General features: G+C 29.0%; 1 protein-coding gene and 1 long non-coding RNA gene across 2 annotated transcripts in view; one reads left to right on the forward strand and one right to left on the reverse strand.

Moving 5' to 3' along the window:
* Positions 1 to 26,219, reverse strand: part of LOC136971733 (uncharacterized) — a 48,826-nt gene continuing 22,607 nt past the window's right edge. Inside the window, exons 3-8 of the mRNA XM_067266228.1 lie at positions 23,137 to 23,200; positions 19,016 to 19,146; positions 13,804 to 13,922; positions 13,195 to 13,327; positions 6,848 to 6,944; positions 1 to 557 (exon numbers count right to left, since the gene is read on the reverse strand). Coding sequence (XP_067122329.1) covers positions 448 to 557; positions 6,848 to 6,944; positions 13,195 to 13,327; positions 13,804 to 13,922; positions 19,016 to 19,146; positions 23,137 to 23,200 — 654 coding nt within the window. The 3' untranslated portion in view covers positions 1 to 447. The remainder of the gene's footprint in view (positions 558 to 6,847; positions 6,945 to 13,194; positions 13,328 to 13,803; positions 13,923 to 19,015; positions 19,147 to 23,136; positions 23,201 to 26,219) is intronic.
* On the forward strand, positions 8,227 to 8,924 carry LOC136971734 (uncharacterized). Its single transcript, XR_010880206.1, has 2 exons — positions 8,227 to 8,365; positions 8,704 to 8,924. It is a non-coding gene; the product is annotated as an uncharacterized lncRNA (long non-coding RNA).

The raw sequence follows: 26,219 nt of genomic DNA on the forward strand, positions 1-26,219 counted from the left end.
TCTTTCATCACAGTTGATATAGATATGATATTTAGAATAGGATAAGTTAGTTTCTAAAATTTCTCAAATTAACAAGATTTAGTATGAATATTACAACATAAAAAGATGTTTCTCTCTTAGTTTATACAAAAGAAGTCTATCTATATTGTAAACAATTCATCATTCAGCAGTTATGATTTTAATATTTTAAAAATCCTAAAGAAATAAAGGTTGAGATCTAAAAATATAATCAAATTAACTAATCTATGATACTGTATTTGGTTTAATTAATACTACTCATTAAACAAGTCTTAATAATTTATATCATATTTTAAATTTATCGTGATTAAGTTATCATTGTCTAATGATTTAATGACTGAAATTTCTTGATAATAGGAGTATATGATACATAATGACTGAAAAAAGATGTGCATGGCGCACTTCAAAAATTAAAGATAAACTAATTACTTATAAATTAGAGTCATTAGTTACAGAGTTTTTGTAAGATGGCAGTAGTTGATCGTAAAGGTGATGCAATGGTCGATGTATCATTTCTATCAGTTGTGTATAATTGGGCTCTAAAAAATAATTAAACTGTATTAATTATTTTTTTAACACAAATTTATTTTAATAAAATATAGTTAAAAGTTTAAAAATATTTTTAATATATGAAAAATTTTACAAAAAATAAGCTATTAAAGTAAGTAAAAAAGTTAAGTAAATTTTTAAAAACGTTTACTAGAAAATTTAATAAGGTTAATAATAATTTTAATATTTTAATTTTAAAAAGCATGCTTGTATGAGGTTCTGGACAGAGCATAAACCCATCACTAAAAATCTTTCTAAAAAGGTTTTGTTTAAATAGAAAAAAAAAAAAAAACACTTTTAAGGACATGATGTTTTTCCCCAAGTCTTTTTCAAAAGATTCAAAGTTGTTCTCCTGCAAAAAGGCAGAGTTCCTTCTGTAATATCCTTTCACAAGAGCCAATCATTTCTGACAAACGTTCTTTTTTGAAGATCTGTGCTTAAATTTGTGTGTAATTCCTATCACTAGTGCCTTTTCCAACAAAATTTTTGTTATGTGAATTTCAAGTGCCTGATTTTCAGACATTCATCCAGCTCTTACCTAATTCTTCCTGTATGAGTTGTCATCAATTCAGAGTGTCATATTGGTTGATCCCTAAATTCCCATCTGACAAGAGGTTACAAAAATAACTCTGGGGCTATGGCTCAATAAAGAAATTATTGACAAACTCAACCATGACATTGGAACCAAGATAGACCAATTTGGTGACCTCTATCTACACCTAGAAGACTACTCTGAGATCATTTGTACTGTAAGTGACCATTATTTTGTAAAAGGGGTCTTGTTTTAGTCTCTACCTACATATGACCTTTCATCCCTCGTCATCCTAAAAAAGTGAGAGGAGATCCTTTCTTCTAAAGTAGGTGGTGTTGGGTCACTGACTACTGAATCAGGGTCTTCCCCATCATATACATTACTTTAATACATTTACAGGCATACAGTAATACCTCAGTTTTCATTGACTTCGGTTATCGTCGATTTTTTCCATGAAAATTTTGTCTTGATTTTCGTTGTCATTTGCAAAATTACAGAGATCATGCTGATAAATAAGGGCATGGGCTGCCCTTATTTATCAGCATGCGTTTTCCTGCTCAGTGTGTTGTTGTTCCTTGTTGTGTGAGCATTACTCATGGTAAATGCCATGTTAAATGTTCATTTATTCTTTACATTAGTCTTTCATATTCATTTTATATTAATTTCTTATTGTTTTTAGTATTAAACATTATATTTATTCTCTATAAAATGTGTTTTTGGTATGTATTTTGGAGTGTCTAGGATGAATTAATTGGATCTACATTGATTCATGTGGAAATAATTGTTTCAGTTTTCGTCAGTTTCAGATTTCACTGATTGTTTTCAGACAGATTATCTATGAAAACCAAGGTATCACTGTACATGATTAAATGATATATGATACATTTAGTTATCACTTGCATCACTTGCTTGACCTATAAAGTATGGCAAGTCTGGAAAAATTAGTCAAATTAAGTCCACATCAAGCTTTATCAATCCCAGACAAGAAGCAAAAATATTTAGAAGAAACATTTAGTTGTTTATTGAGTTTTGAAGAAGAATGATAATAATGGCACCCCTAAAATCATCATTAAAATGCATTGTGATCAGACAGTTATGTTCTCTAAGTTTTGGTCTTTATCTTGATTGGAAGTGGATGAAATTTGAGTTTCAAGATTTTGGGACATGATACAAAGCAAGTTAAATATACTTGTAGTTTAGCATAACATCATTTTCAATGGCAGGTAAAAAAACAATGCAAGTGTTCAAATTGACATTCAATTTCTATAACCTATTTAATGCAAATTCTCTTCCAATTCCTCTTGCAATTGCAAATATATGAAAAGATCCTACAATGCAACTAAAATTATATCAGATTTTAAATTTCTGCCACAATCTACATTTAATAACGACATTTAACAACATGCATTTTTCATTTTATTGTCCCATTTCTTTGAAAAATTAGTTCTGATATTACATGATCAGATCAGAAAAAATCTAATAAATCTGATAGTTTGGCAAAATTTTGAATTAATTTTTTTCATCCAATTTGATGCAGTTTTTACTGTTCAACAACTTATGATTAAAATTCATTAACTGCAAAACAAAGGTTACTTTTATAATATTGTTTTTAAACTTAATTTATAAGAGTTTTAAAAACAAGTATTATACAAGTTTAACATAAATACACTGTATAGCAGTCTGGCTTCTATCATCTTGAGACAATGAATTAACTTAATTTAATCTCATTATTTTGGGAAAAAGGTATAGACAAAAGTTGTAGGATTTTGAAGGTCAAATCAATTGGTGACCTTGACCTTCAAGGTCATCTGTGGGTCAAGTCTGTTTTCTTTTCAATGGGAACACACATTTTTGACCTTGGCAATGGAAAGAGCGGGAAATTTCACAACCGGATATACCTTTGACCTTATGGTCTAGGTCAAAAGTCAAGATTATTTTAAGGTTTTAAGGACTTTTGACCTAGACCATAAGGTCAAAGGTATATCCGGTTGTGAAATTTCCCGCTCTTTCCATTGCCAAGGTCAAAAATGTGTGTTCCCATTGAAAAGAAAACAGACTTGACCCACAGATGACCTTGAAGGTCAAGGTCACAAATTGATTTGACCTTCGAAACCCTACAACTTTTGTCTATACCGTTTTCCCAAAATAATGAGATCCAATTAAGTTATTTCATTGTCTCGAGATCAAAAAACACCCGGTACATTTACCTTTTTTTTTCATTAATCTTTACATTAATAAAACTTTCTAATTCATCACTTTGGAATTTACTTGTACAGTAACTAGATCTTGTCAAACCAGTATTCTGGCTAAATACTTTGCTGACTCAACAAATTTTTCATACATGAATTTTTTATACGAAAAGCTAATAATATTATGTTAAAGGTTACATTAAAAGAAAAATGCTATTTTTTCCTTAATTTTAAAATTTTTTTATTTTTGTTTAAATTTTATTACTAATTTAATGATATAAAATCATAAATTCTGATTTTAATTTCATGTGCATTTAAAAAAAAATTATTAACAAACAAACAAAAACAATTAATAAACATTTTTCAACTATAATATGTAGACTGTAAATAATTGCTAATTTATTAGTAGTTGGCTTCATTGCAAGGCAAACTATCACTGTGAAGTCAATTTTAAAAAAATACTATCATCATCTCAGTTCCTTTAAGAGAGAGAAATTCTTTCACTATTCATTATTTTTCACTATTGAGGTTAATACAAAGTGTAAAAAAAAATCCAATATAATGTGTGCTACACACACATTAAATTAGATTTTTTTAAAGTTATATTTACAGAGAAATATTCTTAATTTTACATCAAAAATAAAAAAATGAATCATCTATTTTTACATTAAGCGATTTTGAAATTTTTCTGCAATCAATATTCTCAAATTAATTCTCAGAACTTATTAGCACGAACATTCATAAATTAAAAAACAATTTTGCTCATCTAAAATAATAACATTAAGTATCATCAACGTTATAAGGAGTTGATTTTATTTCATTAAGGATAGACTACTGTACCTCATCCAGGCAAAATTTGAAATTAATTCACTTTACTAAGATGACTGCTGGTGGCAAATTATGACATCAACCCAGAAATGACATCTTCGGGGAAACTTCCACAAAAAGTTAAAAGAATGATCTCCCACCCCAAAGTGACCTCAGAAATGCAATAAAAATTTTTTAAAACTACTTGTAAGGGAGATGACATGAATTAACAAGACAGATTACTAGAATGAATGAAGTGTTAACAAGTATGTATGTAAATAGGGTTGAGTGGGCATATGCTTTTAATGTCACCCAACTGCACTATAAGGAGATGAATTGAAGAATCAAATAAGGTGGTGCTAAGGATTGAGCGAGACTGACTTTTGAAACTGACTTTCCAGTTTTAGTGACATTTTTTTGGTGATTGTTAGACAATTTGTCTAACCATCACCAAAAAGTGCATTCATTGTGTAATTCATTAGTAAGATTCTTTGTGCTTTTTTTTTCAATAATTTTTTTCATATTTTGTTTGTTAGTTTTTGTGGAGCTAGTTCTAAGATAATTGTAATTTAATTTGTAAGTCTCCAATTGTTGGGAAAGTTTTGTATATATTTGTTTTGTTTTTTTTTGATAAATTATCTTTATTTGCAAGTTATTCTGCAACATTATTTCTTGATTGTACTGTACATATTCAAATTTTACTAATAAATAGATTTTTTTTGCATTAAGCAATATAATTATTTCAGGTTTTGACATTAATAACAATTTTCCTTTATTTTATTGCATGTGCAAAACCCAGGCCTGCCACTTTCAAACCCTTTGTTCATGTAATGCATCATTAGAGTATTATCCTTTTTTTTAATGAACTGTTTTGCATTAATATATGAACATGTTTGAATAAATTAACGTAGAAAATTACAAACACATTTTACCGAAACACTAGTTTATTCATAAAACAGTATCTAGAACAACTATATTATATTCAAAGTATCTTAATTATAGAAGTTTTCTAAACAAAAGTATCATCACTACACAAAACTTGCATACATAAAATCAATTACCAAAATTTATTCTGTCTAATAGATATAAAATTAAATAGCATTTTATATTGAAAGTAACAAAAAGAATTTCATAGCTATTATCTGGTATTTAAGATGTATTTATTATTGTTAGTAAGATGCATTATTTTGTTGCTTAAGTGCATGTATTTTAATTGCAATCTGTTTTCAGATATCATCTTTGAATTAAAACATTCTTAATATATTAAGTTCATATTAAAGCAAAAAAATTTTAAGAAAACTAGTGATAACTACAAAATTAAGATTAAACAATTTACAACAAAAACAAAAAATTTATATATGCATATATATGTATATATGTAATAATTTAATAGAAGATAATTTAAGCCAATCTTCAACAAGAGTTTCAATTGACAATGCCAAAACTAACCAAAGATTGAATGCTACGAAAAGAATTGCAATCATACCTTTTCTAAATACTGCATAATTCTTTCACAAATCCTCTTAGATTAAGTATATTGTTCATGTGCCTAGTCAGTTAACATGCAATTTTTTTTTTATTAAAACATTTGCAAATTATTCTAGTATTTCACATTTATATAACACTGATTCTCAGCCAGCATGCTACAAACTTCTTATAGGGCTATAACAAAGTTTCACAAAATAATTTTGAAATATCGATTATTTTTATTATTTTAATTTTTTTAATAAAAAAATAAAACAGATCTTAAATGTTGGAATTTAGTATTTTTCATTTATTTAAGAGCACTATTGATGTGACATTAAAAAGTGTGCTTGAGCACACTTTTTAATGTCACAAAAATGTTGAGAACTATTAAACTAATACGTAGATTGAAATTTTTATTTCTGACATTAATTACATCTTTATAGTCAGATATTATAGTTAAATATAATACAAACAAGCTATATTATAAGACAGAACACTACATTAATATTAAAATAACATTAAAACTACTGAATATTTCTATTACTACATTCAAATTTAAATTTGAAATCTCATTTTTATAAACTTGAGTTTGATTAATAATCACATGATCCTCAAAAAATTTAAGATTTTATTACTAAATAACAAAAATTAATTATGAAATTTTAAAATAATATCAGTTGCATAGTTTATGAGATAGCTAGCACATGTGATATAATGCTGCCATGATGAAATATTTTATGAAAAGTGTCCAATATAATTTTTTTTCCCTAAGTTAATGTAGCCAATACATATATTTAGTGTTTCATGACTGAAAATAAAGCAATATCAGTAATATTTGTTTGCACAGATAGCATAACTTATCACAAAATATATACATCAATGCATAATGTTCTATTAAAAACCTAATCTTTTTAAAATAATAGTTGACTACAGAATATATAGAAGTATTTTATAATTATTATGTAAGTATTAAAAGCATGATTGGCTAAAGACTCTTAATTAAACTTGGTTAAACTTAAATTTTTGCACTACATTTATTCAAATTTTAGCTAGAGTATTGTCAATCTTTTTGTTTTCTTTTCTAAAAAAAAATCATAAGAATTTGCTTTCATGGTAAAAACAAATACTTTTAGTACTGTATAGAATTTAAAATGTTGGTAAATCAAATGTTATGATAACATAAGAAAGTAATAAAATATTCATTCTTGAATTTAATTATTATTATTTTTTTTACAATAAAAAAGTTAACAATTTTATTTATTATATACTGATGCAAAATACCTACCATCATCTGCATTTAAATAACCATGACGTACCAAAAAATCAAGTACAATAAGACTGCTTGTTTGTTTAAAATCTTCTGTTACAACAACTTGTTTTGTCTGTAAATAAATATTAAAAATAGTGTCTTGAAAAAATCATCAAAATAATTCAAATATTTATTTTATTCTATCCTTAGTGCAAATATTGAAAGAAATACTGTTTTTTCTAACTTTTTAAAATTAAATATAACCTCTTAAAATAATTTAAATTGTACTATATAGAAAGCAATTAAAGAGAAACCAAATAACACTTGAAATGCTTACTGGGGCATTATAATGTGAAAATGTATAAAATTGGCAAATAAAAGATTTTATAAGACAAAATTTTAAAAAAGGTGAAATGTCATTAAAGAAAGTAATGCCCATAGAAACAATACCAAATAATTAATATTTTAATATGATTACTACATTACAGAAAATATACTAAATACATACTGTAACATATTTGCATTATAAAAAATAAGATTATTCAATATTTGGAATTATACTACAGTTTATTTTCTATATTTTAGTTACAAATTATGTCCCAAAGACTCGTGATACACTTGCAAAATTCTATACCTAAACTCTACCAAAGCCACAGGACCAACTATTCAGGCATTCTTGAGAAAATCACAATTAAAGTTTTTCTAGAACTATTAATACCTATGCAGAAGTGCCATTCATGCATTCATGGTGTGATTAGTTAAGGCATTGTAAAAAAAGAGCATTAATATGTGGGTTTGAATCCTGTAAGAAAATCTTTTTTTACATTTGTTTATTTTTTGATCACTCCATATTTAGAAAATACATATAATTCTATAATATGCTTCTTGTCTAGTCTTGAATTAAATTTATAAGTACTATATCAGCTTTCCTTTATAACTAGACTTATTACATCATCTGGTGTAATGATGATACTAATCATGGTATAATAAGTCTAGTAATAAAGGAAAGCTGATATAGTGCTTATAAATTTAAATACATATGACATTATAATCACATTTTGTATTGTTTAACATAAATGTAGGTTTTTATATTATACATATGAATACATTTACATTTCATATGTAAGGATAGGATATTATAATAAGCAACTCAACACCATTGACTCTTTTCCCAGCAAAAAATATATTACATATACTGTATATAATATATTAGTAGTACTGTACATAGACCTAATCTGATCAGAAAAGAAAACTAGACAAAAAGATTATGCTTTCTGCCTGGATGGTTGTTTTACTGAAGAGGTAAGGCGCCGCTAAGAGTTCATCGCTTCCCTTTGATGTAGAAAGGGAAGCAACCAACATTGACTGCTAGAATTCTTTCTTTTCATTTGCCAGTGACCTCAATGATGGACAGTACAGTAGAGCATCGTTTATCCGAAAGCCGATCAACCGAAAGCGTTCCAGTCAGCAAATTTAAATTTCCGATAGTGCTGTGGTGCTGCAATCTTTGGCTATGTCTTGGGCTACTCCAATATTTTTTTTGTTGGAGTATGTGTTTTAGCTGGCAGCACTGGCACTTTTGTGTGGTGTTTATCTGAGGACTGTACGATTGGGATGTGTGTTGTGCTGAATTGAAATCCATTTCCATTGGGGACATTAATTTTGGATCTGCGAATTTTATACTTGTAACAGATCGTGCTGTAGTTGTACCGGTCGCAATGGCGATTAAATGTAAACACGTTGTTCTCAGTGATTCCGAGAAACTTAAAATAATAGATCAGCTGAAGTGTGGTGCTAGTGGATCGAGCTTAGCTCAGAACTATGGAGTTGGAATTGCCACAATATTGGACATTAAAAAAAAACAGTGATGCCATTAAAAAATTTGTGACTAGATTAACTTCTAAAGTATAATTTTTTTTTGTTTTTATATTTTTCAATATATTTATTTTGTTTGTACGAAATAAAGAAATAATTTATAATGATACAATAGCCACGATTATTATTTTAAAAAATTTATGTTAGGCTTAACATCAATGAAAATTCAACGCAAAGCGACACGCAATGGAGAAAAATTTCAACATGGGATAAGTTAATATATTTTTTCGTACATAATCAGTTATCCAAACAACCCCAGTCCCCAATTGATTCAGATAAATGATGTTCTACTGTATATATAAAACCATTAAACATGCCAAACAAATTTTTATAGAAGACATTTTTGCTTATACTGTATTTGATTTGCAAGATATGGATATTCCTATGGCATCAATAAGCACTAGTGCAATGTAGCTATCTCCTTAAAACTGATAGAGAAATAGCCAATTGTAAAGATGCTATTAATATACAGTAGAGCGTCGATAAGCGGAACGTCGGTAAGTGGAATGGCCGGAAAGTGGAACGATTTTCAGTCGGACTGTGTCGTGCTGAATCGAATGTTTTTGATACTAAATTTACTTCTAAAGTATAATTTTCATGTTTTTTATATTCTTTAATATATTTATTTTGTTTGTACAAAATGCAGAAATAATTTTTAACGATACGATAGCCTCGATGATTATTATAAAAATTTTCGTTAGGCTTAAAATCGACGAAAATTCAACACGAAGCAACACGCAACGGAGAAAAATTTGAACATCGGACAGGTTAATGTATTTTTTCGTACAAAGTCGGAAACTGGAACGAATCATTAACTGGAAGGACCCCAGTCCCCAATTGGTTCCACTTATTGACGCTCTACTGTACTCTCTCTAATTCACAACTAACCAGTTGTGCACACCAGTTTTTTGTGACATGTTAAAATATGCATTGTTTGCATCTCAAATAACATGCAAAAGAAATATTTTCAAAAACATCAATGAAGTTTGTTTTCCACCCTCTGTTATTAAAACAAAATGTAAAGATTGTACAAATGAAGTAGCAATGATTATTTGTGCATAGTGCACCAAATTATTATGTTTTAACTGTTTTTATAATAAATACCATCCAAAATGTTGTCATTTTCTTGTGACAGTAATTTTAAATATTTATTGCAAGTATATTTTTTGTGCCAAAAACTAAATTGTTGAAAAATAATTTTTGAATTCCCTGATCTATATATATAAAAACGAATGTATGTCTGTCTGTGTGTGTGTCTGTCCTTCATGCATTACCACACTATTTATCCGATTGCCATGAAACTTTGGGAAGTTGTTTAATACACTCCCGCGAAGGTTTGTGGCATATGTGAAGACCACTATTTCCCCCCTTTCAAAAATATATTTATATATGGATTAAGGCTTTCATGTCCAACAGATGGTGCTAACTTCTGACAACCTAAGTTGGCTTTTCTGTGAGGCATTATGCTTTTCTGTTAGAATGGACTAAAGCAGATCATTTTCTATCTATCTATATAAATAAAATATAACGTTTGTTTGTTCCTACCGATTCTTTTTGAATTTTGACACAACGTTGCATTCGAATACGCAAGTGTTTGTTTATAATATACACGTCTAAATTCCCCCTACTGGGGGGAGATGGACGGGATTAAGGCTTACCGTGAAGAACTCGGCTTCTATTATACTATTTTACATGCGGTTTTTTTGCGTTTTTGATTGCATTTTAATAGGTTACGTCAACAGAATATACACTAAAAAGGGATTTTTCGATATTCCTCAGCGGGGAAAGAGACAAGATTAAGGATTACTGTGAAGAACTCGGCTTCTATTTATACTATTTTACATGCGGTTTTTTGCGTTTTTGATTGCATTTTAATAGGTTACGTCAACAGAATATACACTAAAAAGGGATTTTTCGATATTTCCTTGCGACGGAGAGGGACAGGATTAAGGCTTACTGTGAAGAACTCGACTTTTATTATACTATTTTAGATGCGTGTTTGATTGCGTTTTAATAGGGTACGTCAAGAGAATGTACACTAAGAAGGGATTTTTTGAAATTCCCCCCACGGGGGAGGCGTTATACATTTATAATAGATACATTTTGAGCCACAGCAATGCGTGGCCGGGTCTGCTAGTATTTTATAAAAATAATAAATGGCATGAAAACTGTACATAACAAATTTAACAATAATATTAAATTATAAATGTAAAAAATTCTCATATGGGATTTGAACCTGCATATTCTTTTGCAATGCCTTGACTAATCACACCATGCCATGAACACATGAATGGCACTTCTGCATAGATATTAATAGTTCTAGAAAAACTTTAGTCCCGATTTTCTCAAAAATGCTTGAATAGTTGGTCCTGTGGCTTTGGCAGAGTTTAAGTACAAGAAAATACTACAGATTCACAAAATTTTGTCAAAATCCATGATGACCACCTCCCAGATTCCCCTTGTTAGAAGTATATTTCATAATAACATCATAACATTGTTTATTATATTTCTGCAGAATTTTATATAATTATTTCAATCAAATATAATAATTTTCTGAAATAACTTTAGAACTTATATTCTGCATGTCTTTAATTTTATAATAATACTAATTAACATAGTATGAGAAAATCAAATATTCCAGTAAATAATAATTAATAGGTAAACATTATTTCACTAATGAATGAATAAAAAATTACAAAATTTAAATATGTGATTAAATGTGAAATATTAAATTTACATGGAATAGTTGCTAGAATTTTGACTTTATATAATTAAAGCATATTTTCATATATTTATATTTTAATCAAATTACTATAGACTATCAATATAGAAAATATAGTGGTCAGTCTTGAGCAACTGATAACCCCCAAGCTAACTGCAGCCTGTGAAGTTTTGATATGCATCCACTGGGCTTCGGCAATGTAATTTTTATTTTACTCTCTTCTGCCATTATGCAACCCTAATTAAGTTGATATTCAAGACAGAATATTCAAATTAAACTTGAATAATAAAAAGATGGAATAAACTATACATTACTAGTGGTTATGGATTATGTTGGTACTCGGCAGGATTAAAGTCTGCAATTCCATAAGTTGTATGGGATTCAGTATAAGTCTACAAAGTTCCCATCTGGGTCTCATCCAGAAAAGGTTTGATCATCACTGATCTAGAGTGAAATAATTTTCTATCTGTATGCCAAGTTTACTCTAAAAATACACATGCTTTAATTTTTTAGTGCTAAAGCTAACGTTTTTAAACCATTAAGCATTCTAATTGTCTAATTGCAAAATTTTTTACTGTTTTTTTCTACTTTCCCTGAAATGTTGAAAATTTTGTATGAAGAGTTTTTAATTCTGGACCATCAATGTAATAAAATTCTTATGTACAGTATATAATAATGTATAATTAAAAACATTCAAACTCAGCAATGTCATAACAGCAGAGTTTTTTTTACTGATAAAAAAAATAAAACAATTTTTCTTTGTTTTATTTTCATTACTCTTATTTTTTAGTAGATCAATTAATTCGAAGCATTATGTTGATCCAATGGACTTTTTTAGAATAGCAAATTTAGTTATATTTTTTTAAATCAAACAATTTTAATATGTAATTTATTTTTTCATAGAGAAATAACTATAAAATAAACACAGTGAGCACATTTTTTTCTTATAACTTGTGATAGTGTTACTATTAAAGTCAAATGATTGCTGATTATATCAGGCCCATATCATTATTATTAATTAAATGCTAAGTAATTTGGCATTAGAGGCAGGTGTTAGGACCATCTCTTGCTAAATTTAATAATTAAAAGTTCTATAAGAAAAAGAATTGGTTTGAAGCAGGACTTGAACTCACAACTACTGTTTACCATGTGGTCATATTGCCAGTTATGCTACCCATACTTATCTGATCCTTGCTTCCATAGCTCCTTGCTTTTGGATATAACCACACTTTGTTACTCCTGCTTCAGGCTGATTCTTTTCTTCCAGAACCTTCTAAATTAATTATTAAATTTAGCAAGAGATGGCAGATACTGTCTGCCTCTTACTTAGTATTTAATAAACAATACTAATAGTAATACAGCCTGATATATATTAAAGTCAAATGATTTTCAGGTTATAAGTATCAGGTTTAGACTGTTTATATTTGATAATGTTAAGGTTATAGTTATTTTAACTGATGTTTGATATGTCAGTTGTTTTGTTTCTGGCGATTGTCTTCAAACTTCCATCATGTCCAATTTAGTTTCATCTGTATTTTTATATTGTAAAAGTTACCTGTTTTAATGTATTTTAATAATGTTAGATATTTTGTGCTTGTTATCAAATCTTTTACTTTCTGAATATTCAAATAAAATTATTTTTTTTACATAAAAAAAAATAATTTTATAATATTTAGAAACATCTCAACAATGTCAATAAGAATCTTTTCAATAACTAAGAATAGCATTCAAAAAAAAAAAAAAAAAAAAAAATTAGTAGAATTTTGTAAAATAAAATATGTCTTACCTCTTCTACTGTCAACAGATGAAAACTTTCTACTTCTCCATCACTATTTCTTGGTTGAAAATCAATTGGAAGTTCCAGATCAAATACAAACATGGTTTCCGGTAAAATACCACGCTCATCTTCATAGATAAAGCTATAAAAAAACATGTATATAACATTACATTAAAATAAATTCAAAAATAAATAAATAAATCAAAATAATGAAAACTATTCCAAATTTTTTCCCCCAAAATATTAATAATACAACAAATTACATAAGAATTTTTGTAGAAAAAAAAGACTTGTATAATATTAAAAATTAATACAATATTAAAAAAATATATATATATACCAAGAAAATATAGTTTGCAATTTTTCATTTAAATGAAATGAAAAATTGCAAACTAACTATTTATATAACTATTGTTAAATAAAGGCATTTTTATTGTCCTTGGATAGACAGTGGCAGCTGAAGCATATTATGACAAGATTGTTATATTAAATATATGTAAATTAATTTTAAAATGTTTGTTGTGAGAAATAGTCAGAATAAAATCTTCAAACTGATTTTTTTTATAATGCATATATTATGCTTATACATTAATACATAAATATATAAAATCTACTTACGATACTGTACCACAAGATCTCATTCTATCAAGAAGAGCATCAGGCAAAGATGCTTCTTCTTGTGCTTCTTTTCTTACACATTCCAAAACTGTCATTCCAACAGTAAATCCACCACTTACCTAAAATTAACATCAAAATAAAAACAAATGTAAAATTTACAAAACTATGCATTTAATTCATATGATTATGATGTTATTTAATAACAATATTCTAGAAAAAAACCAACTTATTTTATAATTTGAATAAATTTTAAAAATCATAAGCTGATGAAACTATCATCAATTTTGAATAAATACAACTTACATCATTAATTAATACATCATTAATACAATCATTATGACTTAATTATTTGAAACATTTTTCAAATAATTAAGTCATAATGAGTAAATGATGCATGAAAAAGTTGTATCTCTCTCAATTGATGTTCTTTTTATTAATTTTTACATAATTAAATATTCTGTGCTGTTTAGAACAATATACAAAACAGGATTTTTGATTATTTAAACTTTCAGTCAGTTTTCCTAACAATTTTGAAGTATTCCTTTACTTTTATTGTATAAAATGAATTTGTTTTTCTTTAAATGAATTGTCTTCAGTTAAAGAATTTTCACATTATATATTTTTTCTACTGTATTTAAAAGCAAGTTACTGATTATATATAATTAATATAAATTAAATAGTACAAGAACATCATATAATAATGTTAATAATAATAATAAAAAAACCTATAATAATATATAGGTAAACAATCCTCATACCGGTACTCCATTTTTATGATGGTATCAGGGAGATTAATTGCATGTTAGATCATTCGCAATTATTGCACGCGGGAGAGGTTCGATCGTTTGAATTTTGAAATAATTCTATTTGCATTCTATTTCAAACCGTCGATAAAACCTGACGAAGATCGCGGAGGCGATCGAAAACGTTAGTTAATTAGTTGTTAATTTTCGTATAGAGTACCGGAAATTTAAAAGGCTTAGGAAGTGATATTGGATAATATATAGGTTTTTTTTTCCTATCTTTGCTTGTAGTTATATGCTTAAATAAATCATTTCAAAAATTGAAAAAGTTTATCTAATAAATATATTTTGTAGACCTGTTTATCTATAAATATAAATTGTGTAGACCTGTTTTTTTTTTTTAGTATTTTATTACAGAAGTAATTCAATCATCATCTGAAATTTAAATTTTAAATTGAAATAAATATGATAAAGTAGTAAATTTATTTGAATACTTAAATATGAAATAATGTGTTTTAAAAATTGATGATAGTTTCATCAGCTTATGATTTTTAAAATTTATTCAAATTATAAAATAAGTTGGTTTTTTCTAGAATATTGTTATTAAATAACATCATAATGAAAACTACCAAATTTACTTTATATATATATAGTGTATAAAGTAAATTTGTGGATCCCACATTGCTCTCCCTTGTACATAGTTATGGTATGTGTGAATAAACAAGATGTTCCTTTATAATAATTTCATCAAAAATCCTAAAAATTTTGGTAAATAAATTGAGTACACTATCAAAATGGTGATATTTTCAACTTTTGGTACTAGTTGAAAATGGATTATCCAGGCCATAAATTGAAGTATTTAAACAGAATAAGTTTTTTTTAAATTTAGCTTTTAATTAAAACTAAAAAGAAAAGGACAATTTTGTCTCAAAAATTTTTTCTGAAAATGCTTCCAGTGACTGTAAAATGATTTTGAAAGTGTGAAAAACTAAAGTTTGCAATAAAGGTTTTGCTATAATAAATGTTTCAAACTACATAGTGGAACGTAACTATCAATATGCTTACATTTTGTTGACAAACTGCTTAGCTTGTTTACATTTCAATTCAAAAAACTTTTTAATTTCAGTTATACTCCTATCAAAAAATGTCATAGTGATCTATGTAGCCATGTTTTATTCAAATAATGAATCTTAATATACTGATAATTTTGGGTGAATGTTGAGGTACAGTACATGTGCTACATCTAAAAGGTTGTCTATGAGTGTTATTCTGATCAGACTACTCACTCACTGTTGATTAGCCCAATGTTTTTCACATTTGGCTAATCAAATCAGAAATGAAAGTGTCATTCAAACTCATCATAACACAGACAGATTTGTTATCCAATTATAGATGAAAAAGCAATGGATATTTTTGTATCAGTAGAAAGTAATCCTCAAGGTTTTTTATAATGATGAGCCAAAGATTCTGATGAGAGTCATGAAAGTATCAAGCACATTTTAAAAGACACCAAGTTTCATCCTTACAGAAGATCTCTTTACCAGCATTGAATTATTATGATTTTTGACTGTGACTTTATTTTGTAATTGGACTAGCAATCAATCACCTAATTTCTATCTTAAAATTTAATTTTCTGATGAATGTATTTTTAAAAGTGATGGATCTGTCAATACTTTAAACTATTGTTATTGGTCACAAATTAATCTTCATTGGTGTAGAGCAGAGGTTCTCAACTTATTTTTATCACAGAACCCTTTTCACCCTAATAAAAAATGTTGGAACCCTGCAGACATCAATGAATGAAAGCATATCGGGTAGCCACTTTACACTACAACTAAAATTACAATTAAATATAAATATAATCAAAATTAATTAAAATTGAAATCAAATCAGTTGAAAATTTAAATGGTTTTTAAAAACTTTGTTTTAAAGTTGTTTTGAAATTTTCAAATTGTAAATAAAATTTATTTTTAAATTTACATTATTTGTGTTCAGTGGTGAAGTGATGACAGAACATTTTGCTTTATATATACAGTAGAGAGTAGTTTATCCGAATACCGGTTATCCAAATCGTTGGTTATCCGAACGCTTTTCAGTTGGACTGTGTCGTGCTGAATCGAACGTTTTTGACACTAGATTTACTTCTAAAGTATAATTTTTACATTCTTCAATATATTTATTTTGTACTATTAGCCTCAATTATTATTATAAAAATTTTTGTTAGGCTTAAAATCGACAATAATTCAACACGAAGTGACACACAACAGAGAAAAATTCAACATGAAGCGACACGCAATGGAGAAAAATTTCAACATCGGACAGGTTAATATATTTTTTCGCACATAATCGGTTATCGGAAAAATCAGTTATCCAAACAACCCCAGTCCCCAATTGATTCGGATAAAGGACACTCTACTGTATATATAAACTTTAGCACATGTATAGTCTCAACCGAGTCCTCTGTTGTTATACAAGAAGTCAATCCAAGAATAGAACAATTAGACCCCACTTTCTAAATCTGCATTGGCACATTCATACATCACTAGACTCAACAGATTTTATTGGTGGAACCCTAGGGTTCTGCAGAACACAAGTTGGGAACCTCTGGTGTAGAGAAATGGATTATCATTTGGAAAGTCAATGTTTGGTGTGGCATTATTGAAACTTGGGTCCTGTTTTCTTTTAAGAAAATCTAAATGGTGATATGCATGCATCTTTGACAGAGACAAAACTTCCTGTCTTACTAGAAAATATTCCTCTATAATTGTGCCTAGATATGTGGTTTAAACATCCCATACATGGAATTTTTAATGTTTCTTGTTTGTGAATTACTTGGTGAAGTTGTGACTCCTAGTATATTAGCATACATTTTGTCTACGTGGAAAATGTGTATAAAATAAAGATGGCTTATTTCCAAGTAACTTAAAATCTTATATTGGTGGAGATATAGAAGGCATTGCACAACAGAGGACATGAATGGCTAACAGAGGACATAACGGCTAATTATTTAATAAAATTTTGAACATGGAAAATATACCAGAGAACTAGAGAAAAACTTATCTTGTACCAGTATACAAGAACAAAGATAACATTTAAAATTGCTCAAGTTACAGAGGCTTAACGTTGACGAGCCACACATTGAAAATCTGGGAGTGTTATTGAGAGGTTAAGAATGTGTATTTGGACATCAAGGAAATATCAGCATGGGTTCTTGTCAAGAAGATCGACAACAGAGACCATTTTCCCCATGTGCCAATTGATGGAGAAGTATTGAGAAAAGAAAAAAGATTTTCACTGACCTACAGAAAGCCTATGATAGAATTCCAAGAAAAATGATTTTGTGAGCATTAAGGAGTAAAGAGGTGAAGGAGGGATATATTAAGGTCATTGATGATATGTACAATACAAAGGATTCACAACAAGAGTAAAGAGCTTATATCAGCTGACCAACAAGTTTCCTGTAGACATTGGTTTGCACCAGGACTTGGCTCTGAACCCTTATCTGTTTGCTTGATTATGGATGTGCTGACAGGAAACTTACAAGATGAAATAGATGAAATACCTTGGTGTTTGCTGTATACAGATGATGTGCTTATTGATATGACATTGACAAATTATACTAAGTTGGAAAAGTGGAGGAAAAGACTAGAAGATAATGGCTTAAAGATTAGTAGGAAAAAAACAGTATATGAAATATGCTTTTGGGGAAGATGCTTCTGAGAATGAAGTTGATGTGAAAATTTAAGGGGTGAGAGTGAAAGATTCAGATATTTGGAGTCAGTATGCCAGCAAAATGAAGAGATTAACTCTGTTTGTTAAATCTTCATCACAGCTGGTTAGATGAAATGGAGAAGAGCTAGTGGCATACTTTGTGACAGAAGAATGCCTCCAAGATTAAAAGAAAAATTTAAAATTGTTTCTAGGCCTGCAATGTTGTATGATTAGAGTGCTGGCTGTGAAGAAAGTGCAGGTACAGATAATGCATGTTGCAGAAATGCAGATGCTGAGATAACTGAGTAGTGTCACAAAGAAAGATAAAGTGTGGAATAGTTACATTAGGGAAAGCTTGGGCATCATGGAGATAGAAGAAAAATTGAGGGAAAATCAGAATCTGATGGTTTGGGCATGTGCAACACAAACCAGAAACAGTCTCAGTAAGAATCCCGGGAATGTCAGTGGGAGAGGAGAGGAGGAGAGGAAAACCAAGAATGACCTGAAATGAGACCCTTAAATGTGATATGGAGGAATGTGGCATTTTTGAGAAAATTGTTTTGGACAGGACATAATGGAAGAGAAAGACTCAAAATGCCAACACCATATAGTCAAGAAAAGGTCAAGAAGTTGTGGATTAATATTTTTAATTAATATATACAGTAATTATTTTTCTAATTTTGTAAAAAATATAAATTCATTCTTTGATATATTATATTTGCTTATAAAGAAGATATAAATTATATATATAAACTTACAAGATTATCTAATTTTCCAGGCCAAGTTGGCTTTGTAAAAGATCTCCTTTGAATCCAAATAGATATGCTACCATCATAATTTGTTACATAACCATTGATATGCACACCATATTTTTTAATTCCAAACAAACCTGTAAGAGAGCAACAAATATTAAATTTAAATAATAATTTATTTAATGTTAAATCTTATTAAGAAATGTTTAATTTTTAACAGAAAAGTTTTCAATAAGATCTTACAAAAGTTTTATATCTAAAGATTTTATTTTTAGAATAAACTGAATCCATATATGATAGAAAAAAGTAATTGAATTTATTGAAAAAAATTCTTTCCTAATTGAAAATGTTTTATTGTTTAAATTTGAATTGTTAGTTCCTAACACACAGTAAAATAAATTATAATTATTTAAAAAAGACCAAGTTCAAATTTACAGAATAAATAAAAGACTAAACTAGGGCTGTGGATTCGGTCAAAATTAATTCTTGAGTTACTGAAGTCAAAATTGGCAAAAACAGACTGACTTTGACTCCTAATAAATTTAAATTTTAATATAAATAATACTTATATATAAATAATTTATTTCACAGATAATTTGATTAACCTATTTTTTAAGGTTATATTTTACATTTAAATAACACTTTAAATTAAAATGAAAGAAATTGATAGAGAAAGATGTTTAAGAAATTATTAAAAACATCAGGTTCTTTATAGTTTTTATTACTTTACATTTTATAGTGTTTTAATAAAAATATAACCTCATTTTTATTTTCTAAGTTTTGTCCTTTCTTTAAGCTTTAAGTTAACAAATATTTGTAATTTCTTCGATAAATAAAATAAAGCCACAAAGGCAAAGCTATAGCATTTAGACTAGGAATGGAAAACCCATGGCACAAGTGCCAAATATGGCATGCTGATGACTTTTTGCTGAAATGCAGAGCACACCTTAAAAAATAAATATCCAATGTTTTTATATCTTTTCATGTTTTGTAAAGAATTTATCAGGTTTTTAAAGGACCTATATACAGTTGTGGCCAAAAGTAGAGCTACCCTTGACATATGTTTTAAAAATACAACCTCTATTTTGTTCACTGCCTACTACATAATTAATATAGTGGGTGATCACAGTTAACAAACATAATCCGTTCCAAAACTGTTTGCTATCTGAATTGTTCGTTAACCAATTTAACATAGGTTTTTATGGGAATTTAATTAATTTGTTCTGGAAACTCCAAAAAATAAAAATATATATACTTTCTTACTACGTTTATTTATATGTAATAATAAAAATGCATATATACCCAGTCTTGCATTTTTATTAGTCATGTTTTTTCCATTTGTGGGGGTTAAAGAATCTGTTTAATGTCGATTGCTTTTCTCTCTTCAGAATTTTTCAGAAGTAATTAATAGCATTGCAATTGTAGACATCCCTAAGCCTATTAATCTCAACCTGGTTTGGATGCCATTCTAAGACTGTTGTTCTGACATCCTCCCACTTCTTCAAAAGATCTTTAATAGCAGATATCAGCATTAATCCTCTTTTTCAGAAGAAAACATATTTCACAGAGTTTCTTGGTGTTCTTCATTCAAGAGTTCTTGGCGTTCTTCTGTTGTCAGATCCATTTCATTTTCCACTACGAGCTCTTCAATGTTTCTTATTTCTCAGATGTGATTTCCATTACTCCTTTAGCTGCTTGAGCCTTCTTGATTATACTGTATCTTTCATATATAAGATTGAACTGCAGCCTACTGTACACCTGTTCAAGCCATACTGTCCAGCAACATCAGACATCATCTGCCCACTCTCTACCTATGCTATTATACTCTCACCTTTTGAAAATAAAAACAGACACAAAACGAGTGTCCGCCCAACAGTCTTGCAAATACTATAAAAGAATTGTTTCTGTCAGAAAAATAAAAGACTGGAATTAGAAGGGAGAGTTTCAAAGTTTGGAGGAATACTATCTGATCAGTATATACCAGGTTGAGCGTCGATGTTGATGTCTCCTGTGCTCAGAAAAGTTTTGAATTGTTGCCTGAAGACAAGGGAAGACCAATTGGTATTCATTATTTTACGTCGCTTCTTGTGTTTGTTCTGTGAGGTGTTCGTTGTCCGAACATAAAAATCTTTTGCGAAAGTGTTTGTTATCTGATTTGTCCATTAACCAATCACCCACTGTATTGTGATAGTTGAAGAGAGCACAAAAAAGAGTCAAAATACTCAATTAACTCAGATTTTATTTTAAATCTGATTTATAGAAGAAAAAACAAACTTTTTATATTTTACACTGACAAAAGTAGAGCTACCAAAGGAAATATGCACATTTGTCCAGTATTTTTAGGTCAAAATATTAATATTTTGTGGTGTAACCAGAGCTTCTGATAACTGCATGACAACTATATTCCATTGAATCAACGAAGTGTCAAGCAGTGATTTTGGAGTCTCATACCATGCTTTTTGAATGGTAGACCACAATTCACCTGGATTCGAATATCTGTGCTGGCATATACGGCACTCAACTTCATCCCAAAGATTCTTTGTGGGGTTTAGGTCTGGCAATTTGGCTCGTCATGTCGTAAGATTCACCTTTTCTGTTAAAACCATTACTTTACCAAATTTGCTGTATGTTTTGGGTTGTTGTCCCATTGGAAGATCCATTTCCTTGGCATTGAACAACATGTATGAGGAAGCATTTGATTCTGCAATATGTCCTGATAAACTGTTTGATCCGTTATCCCATTAATTCTATGAATAGGACCAATTCCCAATTCCCTTTGCAGAGAAACATCCCCATACCATTATTCAGCCATCACCATGCTTTATTACAGGAACTATTGTATTTTGGGTCATATCTCATGTTCACTGGTCATTTGACATTGTATACCATCACTAGAGAAGACATTGAATTTAGATTTATCACTCCATAACACCTTGGACCATTTTTGTTTGGTCCAAGTTGTGTGTTCATGTGCAAACTCTAATCTCAACTTTTTGTTTTTTGCAGAGATGAGTGGTTTCTTTGCTGGTCGTCTCCCATGTAATCCAAAACTAATCAAACGTCCTTAAGCTTATATCTGGATTACCCACTTAACATTTAATATGTGAAGCAGTCAAGGGTTGGCTGCACTCTTATGCCTGATCAAATGATCAAACTGTGTTGTTGTTTTTTGTGGTCTACCTGAGTCTTTGGCAGAAACAGTAGTCCCATATATTTGAAAAAACCTTTACCACTTTTGCAACAAGTTTCATGCACATTAAAGATTTTACCAATTTCAGTATAGGTCTTTTTTTCCTTCAAATGCATATCTACCATTCTTTGTTTGGTATCATTTGATAATTGTATTTCTTCGGAGAACTTAGTTGATTCAATAGAACATAGATGTGATGCAGTGATCAGAAGCTCTGGTTATGCCACAAAATACTAATATTTTGTCCTAAAAATACTGGACAAATAGACACACTTTATTTGGTCACTACTTTTGTCACATCGTAAAATATAAAAACTTTATTTTTTTGTTTGTAAATCAGATTTAAAATAAAATGTGTTTGAGTTAATTGAGTATTTTGACTTTTTTGTGCTCACTTCAACTATCACAATATTAATTATGTAGTAGGTGGTTAACAAAATAGAGGTCGTTTTTTAAAACATGTCTAGGGTAGCTCTACTTTTGACCACTACTGTATGTGGATTTTCAAGTATTTGAAAATATTCACTCAATACTTAAAAAATATACCAAATAATATGCTTCCAAAAATTTCAGTTAGCAATTGAGATGATATGGCAATTTTGGCACTCACTCTTAAAAGGGTTGTCCACCCATGATTTAAACTCAAACTTAAGTTATGGTTCTAAAAAATAGTCTTCATTATTGTCAACATAAATCATCAATGTCTTATGTTGAGTACTTTCAATCAACATAAAAAATATATAATATATTTATTTATTCCTATATTGATATGTAGATAAAGGAATTGAAATCAAATGTACATAAATGGAAGAGTCAGAGTCAAAACTATTGACTTCACAGCTCTGGACTAAACAAAACACATTTCAATAACAGCAAATGAAACAATCATGCAAAATACAATTTAAATAAAATGCATATATAAAGAGATCATACTAACAGGTTGCTGATCTTTCAATTTTCATTAAAGCTGGATCACCAAATTTTGCACTTACATCATAACACTAAAAAATTAAATAGAAAAATATGTAACAAGAAATTATGCATTAAAATCTCTCATTAATTTATTGCTAAATGAAAAAATTTTAAATCAAAAAGTCAGTAACAACACACATTTAAAAATAAATTATTGTAGAGCTGGAAAAAATCTCAAGAAAAATAAAATTCATACCTGTTAGAAACTCCAGCAATGTAACTTGACAACTGAGAAAGAACTAACAAATTAAGTCAAAAACATTTTTGTTTATTAAAACTTATATTGCTGGAGTTTCTTTAAAGTGTAAATTTTCTTTTCCTTTACATTTAAAAACTAAAATAATTGTTATGTACAATATTTTCATCACATGTTCAAAGTTATATTTGGTATAAAAGCTCATACCATATTCAGGGTGTGTTTTTTATCCTGAGACAATGAAATATCTTAATTGGATCTCATTATTTTGGAAAAAGGTTTAGACAAAAATTGTAGGGTTTTGAAGGGGCAATCAATTGATGACCTTGGATGTGACCTTGACCTTCAAGATCATTTGGAGGTCAAGTTTTTTCAATGGGAATACATATTTTTGACCCTGGCAATGGAAAGTGTGGGAAATTTCACAATCAGCCATAACCTTGAGTACCCTAAATTTTACCTCTAAAGGTCATCTCAAGTACAATCATTTGAAACACGACTCAACAAATGCATCAAAGTGGAAGGGCATCATTTTGAACATTTGTTATAAATTTTTTTTCCAAAACCAATATCTCAAGCAATGATGAGAAGTAAAGTGACTCACTGAAAACAAGCACCCCGAGAGTGAGAGACAAGGGGACTCACTGAAAATAAGCACCTCAAAGGGAGCAGAAAACTACAATGTCCACATCATTACTCTTGGGTAGTGAATGCTTTTAAAGTTCAAAGTAATAAGATTGTGAAAAAATGTAAGGGCGAAGGGGTGAAACGCGACACGTACGTAGTTTATTTTATGGGCTACACCATTCTGGCAGGGATGACTTTTAGTTCTCAACCTGAAGAAGGCCTTGGTGGAGGCAGAAAATGTTAGTTGGTTCTCTATCGTATACAACACTGAAAGGTTTTAGTCTGTGTCACGCACTACAGTGTTATTAGAAGAAGTTGTTTATTGTGTTACCTCCCTGTCTATTCCAGTAATAAAAAGTATGGTTTCCCATTAGAAAAAGCTTTTAATTTTAACCGTAAAATAATCTTCACCTTTGATCTAGACCTTAAGGTCAAGGGTATATCTGACTGTGAAATTTTCCACTCTTTCCATTGGTGGAGTGAAGTATATATGTATTCCCATTGAAAAAAACAGACGTGATCTTCAAACGACCTTAACGGTCAAGGTCACATCCAAGGTCACCAATTGATTGCCCCCTTCAAAACCCTACAACTTTTGTCTAAACCTTTTTCTGAAATAATGAGATTCAATTAAGATATTTCATTGTCTCAAGATAAAAAAAACTCACACTGTATATCTTTACATCTACACATTTTAATAAGTGTGAAATGGAAGCAGTTTGACTACTCAATGAAATTAGTGTACTTTGTAATTGAGTTCAAGAATAGCTTAAGTCATTCCAGATTCAAAATAAATTATATATGTTTTGTTCACTTTCTTTTAATATATCATAGAAAGCTCAATACTATTATTATTTATTAATTAATATTTTATTAATTAATGTTAGACAGCAAAATCTTGGACTGTTTCAATGATGCCATCCTGTTCTGACAGTGTACCAACATAAGCAAAAATAGAAGGAGCATCCTTGGAAAATCATAGAAGACAATTTTAACAATGTCACAGACCTGAATCAAGAACAGAATATGCCTCTAGAACTTCATTCTGCTTCAAACTCAAGAGGTTAAATATCAAAGTAAGTTGAAAACATCAACCTTTATGATGAACCAGTTATATTCTCAAGATGAAAAATATTCATTAAAGTATAGGGTGTTTATAATTAAAGTTCCACTTTGAAATGGCCATAAAATGAAAACCACTGGACAGAATGTTATCAAACTTGGTAATAGTGTACAGAACATCATGGGATTTTATTTCTCATCAAAAAAGTTCAAAAACTCACCACCAGCGGGGAATGGCACTGTATGCAATATTGTTAAACGAAATTAAAACATTTTCAACTGATGTCTTTGTCTTATCATTTCTAAAACGTGATACAAAGCATGCTCAGTGTGGCATCTACCATTTTCTGAAAGCAAGTTAAATTCCTCCTGATATGCTAAGAGCTACTGTTGAGAACACAGTAATGCAATTTAACTTGCTTTCAGAAAATGGTGGATGCTACACTGAGCATGCTTTGTAACACATTTTAGAAATGATTAAAAACATTTTCAACCAATGTCTTCATATCTTATTTCGTTTAACAATATTGCATACAGCACCATTCCCCATTGGTGGTGAGTTTTTGAACTTTTTTGATGAGAAATAAAATCCCACAACGTCCTGTACACTATTACTAAGTTTGATAACATTCTGTCCAGCAGTTTTCATTTTATGGCCATTTCAAAGTGGAACTTTGATTATAAACATCCTGTATTTATACAAATTAACGACAGAAATTCTGAGTTTAATTTGCAATTAAAAGTTATAAATGATGACATCCAGTTAATAAAAAGTGACTACAAAACTTTTCACATTAAATTTAAAGTGTTATTGACTTGCATTAAAAAACTGGATGATGATATTAACAACATTTAGTTATAAAGTCTATAGGAATTAGGAATTGATTGTTCACACAACCAATTAGCTGTAGAAAAAATACTGAACTCTCCATTTATCCCAAAAGAATACTTATAGGAATTAGTAAATTTTTCTGTAAGAACCTATAGGTATCAATTTTAAAATTTGTTGATATTTTAGATATACTGAATTCTAATCTAAAATATCAGTTAGTTACAGCAACAGCTACAAATGTGGCTAGCCCATGCCTCTGTTTTGAAGTTAAATTAAAACTAATTCATAGCTGTCATGCAAAGATAACAAACACACTTAAAAAACTTTGAAA

Source organism: Centruroides vittatus, unplaced genomic scaffold (assembly GCF_030686945.1).
Source record: "Centruroides vittatus isolate TY-2023 unplaced genomic scaffold, ASM3068694v2 contig_2696, whole genome shotgun sequence".
In the NCBI taxonomy this organism is placed as follows: domain Eukaryota; kingdom Metazoa; phylum Arthropoda; class Arachnida; order Scorpiones; family Buthidae; genus Centruroides; species Centruroides vittatus.